This window comes from Rhagoletis pomonella, unplaced genomic scaffold (assembly GCF_013731165.1).
Source record: "Rhagoletis pomonella isolate Grant_MI unplaced genomic scaffold, Rhpom_1.0 Rhpom_scaffold_03423, whole genome shotgun sequence".
NCBI classification, from domain to species: Eukaryota; Metazoa; Arthropoda; class Insecta; order Diptera; family Tephritidae; genus Rhagoletis; species Rhagoletis pomonella.
The window spans coordinates 7,058-21,898 of NW_023461975.1; the positions used below are offsets into that span (position 1 = coordinate 7,058).

General features: G+C 34.5%; 1 protein-coding gene across 1 annotated transcript; it reads left to right on the forward strand.

Moving 5' to 3' along the window:
• The first annotated feature begins 10,335 nt into the window (after window positions 1-10,335).
• LOC118754127 (piggyBac transposable element-derived protein 4-like) lies at window positions 10,336-12,605 on the forward strand. The gene is made up of 2 exons (XM_036488987.1): window positions 10,336-10,453; window positions 11,311-12,605. Exons 1-2 carry the CDS (start codon window positions 10,336-10,338, stop codon window positions 12,603-12,605), a joined length of 1,413 nt encoding a protein of 470 aa, XP_036344880.1.
• Window positions 12,606-14,841: the final 2,236 nt, after the last annotated feature.

A 14,841-nucleotide genomic window follows, 5' to 3' on the forward strand; every position in this document is an offset into this window, starting at 1 on the left:
TTTCTTGCTCATGGCGTTATTAAAAGCTCTTTTCTTCATTTTAAATGAAATATTTTATAAAACTTATCTTTATTTTTCCACAGCACTTTCGAGTTTTGAGCATCTTTTCGTTTTGCGTCTTTCTTTTTTCTGTTGATGTGCGCTTTTGAACTTCTTCAGTACGAAGTACTTTATAATACGGGTTTATTTATTACGTTTACAGCGTGGCTACGAATAACTGTTACCCAGATTTTTTTGAGAAATAAAAAGGTCCTTTATAGATTTTGCGAAAAAAGTATTTTATTGTTAATTTTCCACAGATTTTACTTTAGTTGTATCAATTAGTTTTTAAATTTTAACCCTTATTTACATTTGCCAGCAGTTTAAACTTTGAGAGAAAAGTTCATTTGGCACGCAGGTCTTCGTCAGTTAATTTATTCCATATCTTCTGTAACCATAGGCAAATTTTCTCCATTTTGAGTCCCTTATACTCCCCCTTTTGTGCAACATAAGGCCTCATACCCAAAAACCGAATAGACTCGGAACTGGAGACTAGGACGGCCATACATTCGACCAACCTTATGCAGTTTTTTTCTTTTTTGTATTTTTTTATACAAAGCCTAAGAAAAAATATACCTGAAAAAGACTTGCGTGCCAAATGAACTTTTCTCTCAAAGTTTAAACTGCTGGAAAATGTAAACAGGGATTAAAATTTAATAACTAATTAATACAACTAAATTAAAATCTGTGGAAAATTAACAATAAAATACTTTTTTTCGCAAAATCTATAAAGGACCCTTTTATTTCTCAAAAAAACCGGGGTAACAGTTATTCGTCGCCACGCTGTATATATAAAAAAATGTCATACCACAATAAAAACGTTTATTTTTACTTACTTTTGCTATGAGAGGGTCGAATAATGATAAAATTATCGTTTAAACTAATTAAGTTCAAAATTATATCCAAGTACTTCAGTACTCGACATTATTTCGCAGGTGCAACTACTTTTGTTCAGCACAAAATGCAGCCCTAGGGAATCTTGCGGTTACTATGGCAACCAACAACCGTTACTTCTATCAGCATTGCCACTCACTTGATCGATCAAATGACAGTCATTCGCTACAGGGCCAAACGGACATATAAAATTTTGCATATGTGTTGGCTTTCGTTGTGAATGTGTCGGAGTTTCTGTCAATCGCGTCGTGTAGGGATGAATGCAGAGTTAAGTCTCGTAAAAAAATTCAAACTTGATTTCCCAAAATTTTAATTTTTACACATTCATGTGTCTGGCATGCGGGGAACGATATGTAGGTACTTGCCGATTTGTTTACAAAAATTATTTAAAAATCAGACGTATCGGTTGCACAGCAAATCGGTTAATCGTTTCTGCAATTATTTCACATTGATTTTCTAAAACAAATTTTCGATGTATGCTTAAGATGTGAAAACCTAAAGGTAAATTTTATAAGAAATTAAACTGGCAATTTATTAAAACCAGTAGAAACCTCCGAAATTCGAAATTAAATTTAAGCATATAATAAAACGTGATATTCGTAAATATACTTCAGTATTTTGTTGAAGATTTATCTAAGAACTTCATGAAAGACAACAATTAATTTTATACTGCTAGAGGCTTGATAACCCAGAAAATTGGCGCCGTGTATGGTGAAAGGCATTTAGTATCAAATTTTTAAACTAAAGCTTTCGTAACCCTTTCAGTATAAAATTTCAACCACTGATTCTAAAAATTTTAAAATATTTATACCGGCTAATTTTGTATCGTTCATTTTAAAAATCACATTAACGAATCTGTAAAGCTTCGAGCTTTCCCGTCATTCAGGGTCCTTTATAATGGTCAGTGATATCCTAGTGTTTAAAAAAGGTCAACTACTTTTATTTTTTGCTTTCACGAAATGTATTTCAAAACTAAGAATAACACTGTGCCACAAAAACTAAACAATTTCAGAACACACGAAAGAATCGATATACTCACGAAAAACTATGGCCCAAATACAGTAAAACTGCGTTTTTAATTTTTCACTCTGACTTCAGGATTTTTTTTTCAAAGGACTTTGAAATTCTAAAGATGTGATTAATTCACAAAATTATTTAATAAAATCAGTGCAATGTAGATTAACATTATGGGTACCAAATGAAAGAGAAAATTCTGTTGAATTTAAAAAACCCAATCTGTCTTATCCTGAGTTTCGCCTGAAAAAAATTCGCCCGAAAATTTGTCATCCGACCATAGCAAAACCGCGGAAACTAAAAGTGACAAGTGAACCGGTTCGGGGAAAATTAAACTCATGATAAGGCTGAATAAATTTTTTTGGTTTACAAGGACGAATAGCTATTGGAAATGCGCTTTTAATAAATTTTATCTTTTCAAGTTAATAAAGTTTGCAGGACGAAATTCGATGATGTGGTTGCATGTACATATATTAGTCCTCAAACAATATTTTTTTCATAATTAAATATTGCGAATTTTCAAGGATATTTAAGGACAGCATTTTTAAAGGCACTTTCCATACCCACTTGTCCTTAAAAAAATTTATTCTGCTATAATTCTACAGAATATTTTCTTATATTTGATACCCTTATCTTTATACTACATTGCACTGAATTGTTTAATATAATTTTTTTAAATAATCATATTTTTTAAGTTCCAATGCCCTTAAAAAAATTCTGGCGTTAGAGAGAAAAACTAAGTACGCAGTTATACGTCACTCAAACAATTGATAACGTGTTGATTTTTTTTAAATATTCGTAATGTTTTTCGAGCTAATTTTTCAAGCTTTAACAAAAACCACATAAATCGCAGTTACAAGCTTTATAGAAAATTTAGGAAAATTCCACATATTTTAATGAAAATTTTAACTTTTTAATCTGATTCTTTAGAATATTTTTGGGTATGCAATTTTAGTCTAATGAAGTGCAAGTTTCAAACGGCTAAAAAAAGATTTTTTTTTTGGTGACCGATTTTTGCACTTTTTCCATATAAGCATTTCTTATGAAATAAAATGCGGTAGACCGTTAGCAACAAAATGTCATTGTTTGTAAATTACACTTGTTATATAAAAAAAAAATCGCAAAAGTAGTCTACAAAAAAACAATTATCAAAAATTAGCGCGATTTTTTAGCTGGTTAAAACTTGCACTTCATTAGACTAAAATTTTAGGGGCTAGAAAACTGCATACCCAAAAATGTTAGATTAGATAAAAAGTTGAAATTTTGTTGACTTTTCCTATATTTTGTATAAAGATTGAAAATGTGATTTACATATATGCTTTTTACTACCGGGAAAAGAAATTTGCTTTCAGCTGACATTTCTTAGTATTGTATACTACCAAGAAGGTAAACTTCATAGAAGGTAAACTACAAGGGGGCTCGAGACCCCCACATCACCCCAATGTAGCGACGCCCATGCCATGCCACGCCATTTTTCAGGAGAGACGAAAAATCGATGTAGTTTCGTATTACCTTTCATTCTGCATCAAAAACTAAGCTTTGAAAAAAAAATGGACTTGGCACCTTTTCACCTTTAGATAGCGATATACAAGTAATTTATGGCGTACTTGGACCAAGATTCCAGAAAAGTCTGCCAATGGGCTCGTATTCAAGCATATTTCAGGCGGAGGTCTCCCAATCGATTTCTGTGTTCGCGAATGTTATCGTAGAAGGTAAATGAGGCCAGAATAAATATTATATCGGACATTCAGGCAGCGTTAAAGGCCTTAGAGTATTTTAAAACGGCATCAAGACTTGTAAACTCTTGACCCACCTGAGAGCCCACAATAGCGTCACGCTGTGGAGGGTTCATGGACATGAAGGGTTTGAAGGCAACGAAAGGGCTGACTGTCTCGCAAAGCGTGAAGCCCAAATGCGTTTGCACGGTCCCTAGCATTTCTGCGATATGCATAACTCTTTCCAGCAGGAACTCCGAAAGACACCTTGAACCTAGAACTCTTACTGGCAACCTGACAGCACACTGCTAGTTAACGTACGGTTTTAATTAAATGGGTCTTTCTGTAGAGACGGACTGTAGGGTTTGTCGGCTGGTGAAAGAAACCCATTCTATGTGCCTGTCCACGAAGCATGAATCGTAGATTGATACACCTTGGAGAACGATTGCCTTCTCCATCTAAAATTTGGAACATGGCCTCATCCAAAGTGCTGAGCTTTTTAAACAGCCTAAGGTTGGAGTGATTACAATTTGGGTTTAGCACAATATATCTTCTTAGGTCGCAGCGCGGGTATCTTCGACGTAATAATAATAATATCGTCACTAGGCTCGAAAAAACTCTTTGGGGAGTTCTGAGGAATACTGTTGCACTCGAAAATATAGTTGCCCGCGGACATGAGTTTATGGGTCTTTCTTCGCTGTCAAAGAGGTTGACGCGGCTTTATTTGCCGTCAGCTATGTTAAGAGTCTTTCTTCGTCGAAATTGATTTTACGCCTCTTTTTTCGCTATCCACTTTTGAGCTCGCGTCTTTATTCGTATCTAGTGACGATATGTATGCATGTGTAAAGAGACATATGTACATATGGATAAGTCTGTTCAATAAAATCAATCGTTATACGCTGTTAATTTGTTTATATTAATCTAGTTGTGTTTTAGTTTTACTAAATGTTATGTTAACTATGTTTTTAAAAAATTTGACATTGAAAACAAATATTAAAACTCAAAAAAATTTTTGTTAGGTTTTGGTTGGTTATGGTAAAACATTTTGGTAGGAAAAAAATTTGTCTGTGGTAACGCTGAGGTCAAGCAAAATGAAAAAGTATGAAAAAAAGTGAAGTGGTCGAATTTCGACAACTGGCCGATACTAGTTTGTGCAAATCGATGAACTCCTTTATTGCTTGATTTTGTTATTTTGTTATTGATCCATACATTTTTACTGGGACGTTCGCTTGCACTTACATTCATGGATATTCGTAGATACATACACGCATGTACACTCCAAGGTTATTGGACTCTTACTCATCGGTGTAGCCAGAATGACTTTAGGGGGGAGCTCGACCCTATTAAGCTGGCATTTCAGGGTACTATTTTATATATATAAGGAAAATTTGAAAGTTGGGGGGAGGCTTGAGCACCCGCTTTCCCTACCTGGGTACGCCCATGCTCTTACTTATCATAATCTTCTTTTATGAACACCCACCCACATACGGTAATTAGGGTTGGTTAGGTATACAACAATGCATTAAGATCAGTGTTGCCATTTTACCCATTTTCCGGCTAGATTTAGCCGGTTGCGAAAGTAAAAAGCCGGAGAAATTCGGTTTAGCCGGCAGTCGATTTGTTAGCCGCCTTGCCGATTTTGCTATTTGCAATAATTTCTTAAAATTTATATATATAAGTTTAAATTTTTACAAATTTAGCGACCCAAAATTTTTCTAATCCGAAAAGTGTTCAAATACTGGGCCGATCTCAATGATTTTTATTTTAAGCACATAAAAGTGACCCAAATATAAACTGGGGCGCGAGATTTTAGCAAGTTTTGGCTATTTTTCTTTAGCTAATTTAATGTTTATTCTTTTTTTTTTTATAAAAATATAGCTGATTAATTAAAAATTACCATTTAAATACAAATTCAGACCTTGTGAAAATATTATGAAAATTCTGAAATTTTTCATAATTTTTTTTAACTATTTAATCAGCATCTGTAGAAATTTAAAATTTTAGTGTAATAAAGTAAGAACTCAAAGTACTTAGTATTTACCGCTGATTTTTAGCAATTTTTTTGACTGTGTTTCGCATTATTTACATAGAAAAAACGTGTCAAACATACTTTGTACAGCAAAAAATTCGTAACAACGTCATTAAAAAACTGCCAAAAAATCAGCAGTAGGTCCTCGCTAGTTCAAATTTGCACCTAATTAAACTAGAATTTAATAGACTACAAAACTGCGTACCATAATTTCTGCTAAAGATGCTTACTAAAAAGTTAACAACTTTGGTGAAATTTTGCAGAAATTTCATAATTTATGCACAAAGTCCGAAACTTGGATTTATATGGTGTTTGTTAAGTAATCAGCTATATTTCATAAAAAATAATAAACATTAAATAAACTAAAGAAAAATAGCCAGAACTCGCTAAAAGGTTGCGTCTCAGTTATATTTGCAACACTGGAAAAACGTGTGAGAATAAAAGAGCACGAATTTCCATGGGAAGCAAAACTCTCTGATGAATAATTGTATCGTGGTGCTAATATCTTTTAGTGTTGCTTATTTTTGCTCTCTGACAGGCATATGCAGAGAGTGATATGGACATCAAAATAAAGCTACATAGTTTAATTGTTAAAAACTTAAAAAACGAGCGGCTTTATAAATTACTGGCTTTTTCTCGAAATAACATTGTCCTATTTTCATCTGCCTTTTCACAGTTTTACGTGGTTATTTCTCAATATATTGTCCTCCAAATAAGCAAAAGTGCAATAATTTCTACTAATATAGCCATTTTGCAGGACAAAAAGCAACCTAGTGCAAAGGATACAATATAATAAGGCAACATTTTGCAATAGAAAAAAACGTCATAGGTGTGTAATTGATCTATTTTTTATATTAATGTAAGTAATACAAACATGATTTCTGATGTAGAGCTTTAATTAGTCAAGTATGTATAGCGATAGTTTCCTTTGTTAACTAAAAATAAGTTAACGCATTTATTAGTCTTTCAACTTTATTGAAATAAATCATGTTAATTTCAGCTGAAACATTTTAGCCGTTTTTTTGCCAATTTAGCCGGTCGGCCCAAAACGTTCTGGCAACACTGATTAAGATATGTATATGTACATATGCATATGCTGCTGCACACAAAATACGCAGACCAATCATTGAGTCGAATTCGTTTGAATGTTAAGACGATTGGTTGATGATGAGCGGTTGCAATGAGGCGTACCCTTATTGGTGACTGCTCGGTTCGTTAGTGATCGAAAATAAATAATACAAAACGAGAGCAACAGGAGGGAACGAAGTAGTAACGGAAGTACGTATGTATGTGCATTACTGTAATTTGTACGTGCCTTAAAATGAATAAGAGAATCTTTATGTAGCTCTCTTATTATAAGAGAAAATCTATGTAAACATCACACATTAATATGTTAAAGGGCGCTGTTTTGGCAGCAATACGGCAGAAATGCTTCAGATAGTACTTGCAGAGTTCTTGAAGGCAGAAATTAATTTGAATGTATGACCCCTTTCAGACACGTCAAGTCTTGATTTCAAGTCTGCTCATTCGTAGGCGAAGGAGGTGAGACGAATGTACTCTTCCCCTCTCTTCTCACTTCCTTCGCCAACGAACCGAGTGGACTTGAAAGCAAGGGGTCTGAAAGGGGCCTATATATGTAATAGTTGTGTTTTCGTATTCCCCAGCAAAAATTACCCAGTAACTTGCCAGCACTGTTGCCTACTTAGTGCTTTTCGCACTAAATTTAGTGCTTTCCTTTATTCAAAACGTTTAGTGCTTGGTGCGTTTTATGGTGCTTTTCTTTTTAGTTTTAAGACACCAAATCTGTAAATCTTAACAAAAAGGAGGGCAAAACTTTTAGGAATCGTAAGTTTTGTAAGAAATTTCACAAAAATCTAAACAAAATCAAGTCACAATGATAATCATAAGCGAGAGAGCATATGTTTACCAACAAAATATGTGGCAGCACTTTCAATCATGTCAAAATTACATTCGGTAATTCGCCATTGCTTGGACCAGAAATCTCTGTTTACATCTTTAGTTTGGGCTGAATTTGTTACATTTTTTACGATTATTCAAAAAACCCGCATTTCCTGGCAGTAAAATTAATATCTAACGAAGCTTTTGAAAAAAAGAGAATAATCAAAATCGGGTGGGATTTGATAAGTACTTAGACAACTCTTCTGACACAAAAATATTTTTCCCACTGTGCGCCAGTGGGTAATATGCTCAAATAAGACACATTAAATAGGAAAATCAAGCGTTCGGAAAGAAAAGTTATTTATGTTCCTTTAGTTCACAAGATCATAAAAGTCTGCAGTGTAGATTTGAACTACCACGTATTTCATGAAACTTAATTTCTGGTTTTTTCTTTCGGTTGATAGGAATTGTAGAAAAAACTAAGCAAAACGAAGAAAATTATAACATTTAAACAGTTAAGAAAAATTAATCAATTTTGCTTTACCTAAGCGAGACGGCAACGCTGGACACAGCTGCAAATTAGAAAATAAGAGCAAGAATCTTAACGTCGCTTGAACGAAGATATTTGAATTTATAAAAAACAGAATAAATTGATTTTTATTAATTTGAATCGGCATCCTTACAATACAATTTTTCATGTATACAAAGTCTATCAAATACTCCAATAAAAATTTGGTGCTTTTTTCGAGAAAAAACGCGATTTTTCTTGGGTTTTAGTGCTTTTTCAAATTTAAAACTTGACCACACTGCTTACCAGTAACCAAATTTCGGAGAGTAAGCCAATATTTACTCCCAATGAGAGAAATGTGCAAGAAAGTGCGAAAACGCAAAACCAGCAAGAAGCTGCAAGTTTTATAAACAGCTGATTAATTTGTTATTTTCCGACGCAATTTTCTAAGAAAAATAATATTTATCATCTTATTATATATTTAAATAGGTTGGTTTTGTCAATTGCAACTCTTAAAGCACCACAAACAATTATTTTGGTAATGTGAATTGCATTAAGCATCATGCCATCAGCTGCTTTTCTTACTAGCAAATAATTATCTACTAGTAAAAATTTTTCCAGTGAAAATCCAGTAAAACTTGTAAAAGTTCAGCTGTAATTTTTGATCTCTCAATTCTCGTATTTTTGCTGGTTTCTTCCAAGTTTTTGCGTACGAAAACGCCATCCAATAAAAATCAGTTAAATTAGTACTGGATTTTACTGGATAGTGCGTACGCGAACAGGGCTAATGAGATTAATTTCAAAATTGCTGGCAACAGTGTTGCCAGGTTTTTGGCGAGCCTATTCCCTGTTTGTCCATGCAATTCTATATATTTTTACCATTTTTCATTTTAGGTTTTCCCGTTATTTTCCCTTTTTATATAACATCGTTCTTAAAAATGGCATACCTATCAATTTTTCTCCGTGTTTTATTTTTTAGATGATCAATAACCGTATTTTAACAACTCATTCAATAACCAACTTTTAAACTTAACAATTGAGTAATAAAGCAAAATATTGCACATATGTAGGCAAGGGCTTAGCCAGGATCTGATGTAAGGCGGGCCAAAACGAAATGTACTTGTTAATTTTTTATGATATATTTTTTATTTACTAATTTTTACGCTAACAACGATTTTCAGCAAACTTTTCGATTATTTCCTCCTGAATCAACTCGCGGTTTTCGGTAACGAGTTTTCTATGAACGCTCATGAGGCATAGCCTAGTAGCCTTTTTTCTCTTGTTGTGCTTCTGAGCCAGGTTTCTACTCTACGAAGTGTACTAAACGATAGCTCCTCAGTCGCTGTTGTGCACTCAAAATGGAAATATCTTTATTTATCGCTGTTAGATATTAGTTTTCTTCTTTAAATAGATCTACAACTTAAACATCTTTCAAATCTTCATCGGACAAGTTCTTTTTCTTCCACAAATTGTACCAAAGAATGAGTTGATTTCCCATACCTATATCATAGATCTGTTGAAAAAGCTTCCAGTTCCTTTGTACCTTTTCACTGGAACATTTAATCGAATACAATGGGTGCAATCTAGACAGCGCAAAAGCTGGAGTATTTTCATTGGAAAAGCGTAGTTGTAAAGAGACCGTTAGTGAATCCAGATACGGTATTATTATAGACCATCGCCAGTACCCATATTCATTGAAATATGGGGGTTACTTCAGTTTTTTTTTGTTTACCTGCTTCCTAGATCAGCTGCAATAATACGAGATTTTTTAATTAACTCCGTAGTGACTCCTTCTGCATTCTTTGGATCATTCTTAACCACCTCCAATATATTTTCAATATGCTGATCAACGGCGATGAGGTCTATTGTCTTCATTTGCAAAATGTTTGCTGTATGTTCCAGAAACATTGAATATTTAGCAATTGTCATCAAAGCAATCATGAACATCGGCCTTGTTATAGCAGCACGTAATTGATACGCAGACTTTCTTGCGGAAAAGTTTGCCTGAATTGATAACTTTTCTAAAGCTTTTTCCGACCATCTTGTTTCACACAAACGTGATATATCAGGAGCATAATTCTTGCGTGTCATTGATTCGCGAAAAAAGTTTATCACATCTTTTAGGGTAGAAATAGTACTTCTTATTTCTGGAACCTCGTTTAAGTCATTCACAACAAGATTTAACGGAAGAGGAAGTGTTTTTTCTCGTTGGGTTTTTCCATCCAGTTTATCACAGAATGGTAGGAGAAACTCAAATGGGTGTTTCATTCAATTCCGTACCAATTCAATGCTTAGCGCTGTGCTTACTTCATTGTATCAATGATGAAAAACGCAGGCCTTATGTGGAAATTGAGAGTATAATTCGATTACGCATTACGTATTTTTTATTTATTGATTTTTGAAATTTAATCCTTCCCTTTGTATCTGTAAGGGGGGCAGTTGCCCCCCTTGCCCCTACCTGCCTACGCCCTTGTATGTAGGTAGTCACCCAGTTACATTTGACAAAAAGTAGTACGTGAACAAGTTAAATGGACGGATTTGTAAGTATACAATTTTGAAAGTGCCCAGCGTCGCGGCGGTCCGCGTTCGCAATTATGCACTGGTCTCATTATCAGTGATCGGACTTTTACCACATTGTGGTAGATCTACCACTTTTTTGAGCATCTACCAAATCTACCACTCAAGGTCTGAAATCTACCACATATTCGCGTTTTTGAGTAGTTTTATTTTTGGACGACATAATTTTCTTAATTTTAACCCTTTCGCGGGCAAAGCGGTACACGCCGTCAATTTTTTGTAAAAACATAAGGACATGACGGCGTTCCCCGTCATTAATTATCGCAACTAGTATGACAAGCCGGGAACTCCCGCAGCCAATTTGGTATTAATTTACGTTTTCCTAATATTTGTGTCCCTACGAATTTAAATTAATTCAAATCTTGTCCTACAGAAAGGAAGTTACATTTACTTTATGCATACTCGAACATGTTTTGATTCATAGAAGCAAGACGGCACATCACGTCAGCTTTCCGTTTATTCTGCGAGTAGCATCCTACGAGAGCGGTTTATTTTTTAGAAGTGCAAAAATTTGTTAATGAACGTAAGTAAAGTAAAAACTCTATGAAAAAGTGTACATAATTGTGTGTTGTGCTTTTGTAGAAAAAATGGACGGATACAATAAACAAAGGGATCGAATATTAAACTTTTTCAAGAACTTGATTCTGACGATGAATCTGAAGTTGATCCTTTTAGCGATGACGGTGAGTACGGAAACGATCCATACTATGTGCCAGATAAGGATCGAGATGCAGGCCAAAGTTCAGACGAAGAATCCGAAAAGAATGATGGACCTCATTGCAGCACAGGAACTGAACATTGTGAAAATGAAATCGTACAGGAAGATATTGATTCATATATCTTTGCCAGTTCTAATGAAAGCTCAGATGATACCTCAGAAGTCGAGCCCAACACTTGTGAGACGGAGTCTGAAGGCGAGTGGTTTGAAAACGCCAAAGAAATACCGCAATTTAATTTTGATGCTAGAAACTGTGGCGTGAAAATTAGCCTCGAAGAAAATTGTACCCCAAGAGATATTTTTGATAAGATATTCACGTCCGACGTAATGCAAAAATTGGATGATTCAACTAATACATATGAGTCAAATCTTTGCGCGGATAATCCCCATACTCGTAATGCACGTTTTACTGATTTTAAACCTACCAACAATGAAGAAATGTATAAGTTCCTGGGTATATGCTTGCTTCAGGGTCAAGTAAAGGCGCCTAAAATTCGCGACCTATTTTCACGCGATCCTTTTTATTACCATCCTGTATTTAGGCACTCAATGACTGGTTGTAGATTTGAACAGCTCATACGTTGCTTGAGTTGCTCCGCGGAAAGTGGCGATGAGACTAAACTAAGAAAAATTCAGCCGTTATTGAATCTTTTTCTTCAAAGTTTCCAAAGTGCCTTATATTCAGGGGATTATCTTTCTTTGGATGAATCGCTTTTACTCTTCAGGGGACGCCTACAGTTCCGCCAGTACATCAAAGGTAAAAAGGCGCAATATGGTATTAAATTGTACGGGCTAACAACAAGCGATGGATATGTTCTAAACATTGAAATCTATCAAGGGGCAGAAGATAATAAACAAAAGTCAAAAGTTGGAAATATTGTCCATCGTCTTATGGCTCCATACCTCAATAAAGGACATCATCTAATTATGGACAACTTTTACAACAGTGTCGAACTCTCGAAAAATCTCCTATCATATAAAACGCATGTCACAGGCACACTACGAGTAAATCGTAAAGGAAATCCCAAGGCTATTACCGGAACTAAACTTTCGAAAGGAGAGTACATATGGCGTCGGCAAGGCCGAGTGTATGTATCGAAATGGCGTGATAAGCGAGAAGTGCTTTGCATAACAACTGGAAATCATCCTCAACATGTTCAAACTACGCGTAAATGGGGACGTACAATCGATAAACCTAATTGTCGTTTATAACGATCACATGGCTGGAATATACAGATTACACCAATGACTTCGTATTACTCTTCACCCCGAAAAACCATCCGCTGGTACAAAAAGGTTATATTTCACCTATTAGATGTAGCCGTTTGGAATTTCTTCTATATTTTTAATATCGTTCGTCGACTTTCGATGCATCTTAATCAGATCCTTGATTCAACTGCCGACAACAATTAAATTTGGAAGTGAGCTTGTGGATAAAGCTGCAGGTCGTGGTGGAAACAAATCAACAATTTCAGCGTCGGATCGCAGCCTTTCTGGAACTACTCATTATATTGAAAAAATTGCAGCAGCAACTGATGATAGAAAAGGAAAGATGTAATCAATGCAAAAAATCGAAGATTCATAAGGAAACTTCGTACAGATGCAAAACTTGCTTGCTTGTTTCGAAGATTATCATACATTTGATCCTTAATTTAAATTTATAAATATGCTGTTTTTCTTAACAGCATATAATTTATGGTATTTATCATATTATAGCCTTGCGTTGTTTTATTGCTTTGTGTAATTTTTGTTACTAATTCAATAAATTGAAGTGATTTTAATAAAAATGTAACTAATTTGTTTACAATTACCTACATAGTTCAAATGGGAACTCAGTCGGCTTATCCCGCTCTGTCTTTATGAAACACATTTGACACACATGTGGGACAAAACGGTAAAAGCCGCAAAGGCGGGATTTTCCGGTCTGCCCTATGTTAACAAGTTTGAATTAAAAATAAGACATGACGGTTATATCCGCAAAAATAAAGTATTTAAATAATGTCCAAAAATGAATTTAATTGTTGATTTCAATCATTTTGCTACAATCTCGAAGCAATTATCTTCATAAGATCCGAAGATATAGCGAGCGATCCAAAAAAACGTCATGCCGAAAACTATTGTCCGCGAAAGGGTTAAGAGCAAAAATTGTCCAACACTAAACACTATATGGTAACAAGAATGATATAATACAAGATTCTGCATACCCCGCGGCGCTGAAATTTCTCAAGTAAAAGTAAACAAAGCCGAATGGGAGGATAAAATAAACTGTAAATAGTAAAATAAACTGTAATAGTAGTTTCGACAGGAAACGTGGTGTTTTTGTGTTAAATTGCAAAATATATGATAAAAAGAATTAATAGTGAAAATGTTAAAAAACGGCGATTTTTGTGAAAGTATTAGCAAATTTAAGTGCATCTAAAGTTTCTGAGGCGTTGTTTACTTTTACTTGAGAATTGTCAAAATCGGCAAATCCCAAGTAGCGGTTTCTGGAACGTGCCACATTTGTTCGCTACATCGTGATGTGGTAAAAAAAAGCTAGACTATCAAAGAAGAATAATTGCCAAAATTGAATGCAATTTTTAGCAACTTCAAAACTAAATTTTTTTTAGAGTCTAATTTAAAAGTTTGCAATTTAGGTAAAACCCTGCAGAATTTGTTTAATTTTTGTACAAAGTTTGATCCAAAACCTGAGATCTACCACACTTTTTTGAAATCTACCACTTTTTTTTCCAAATTCTACTACACAGAATTTTTTTTTAAGTCCGATCACTGCTCATTATAATCGTTTGAGATAAAGAATAATAATGAAATTACACTAGTTCACTTCTGAAACTGATTTTTAATGTCCAAGTAATGGGAATTATTGCGTATGGTATTATTGCATGCACCCCACCCATGGTGGAATTATACCAGGTGAAGTAATATTAGAGTGAGAAGAAATATGTTGACACTGCTTCATTTGAAAACATGCCTATAAAATGTGACTATAAGACAGCTAGGTGTCAGAAAATAAGGCGAGAAAGCTGTTTTATTACTTCACCTGTTTATTGCGCCATTCATCCCACCTGCTTGTGTCAAGTATACGTTCAAATTTACAAGTTTGAGAGTAGGTAACATTTTACATATTTTTACATCACTAGTTCGCACCACATGTTCGCTTCGTCTTCGTAAACGAAATCCACATTTCGGATATGGCGAAACCAGTGATGATAATGCAGAAATTTTAACTGAAGATAAAACTCAAAACAATATTCTGTGTTATATGCTGCGAACCGGAACGGCGACTTTTGTTTGTTCCATGCCATGGTGGAATTATACCAGGTGAAGCAATTAGAGCAAGAAAAAGATTTTGACACTGCCTTATTTGAAAAATTGCCTTTAAAATTTGACTATATGACTATTGTTTAGGCGCGTCTGCTAACACCAGGCGCCTAAATACATGCTATGT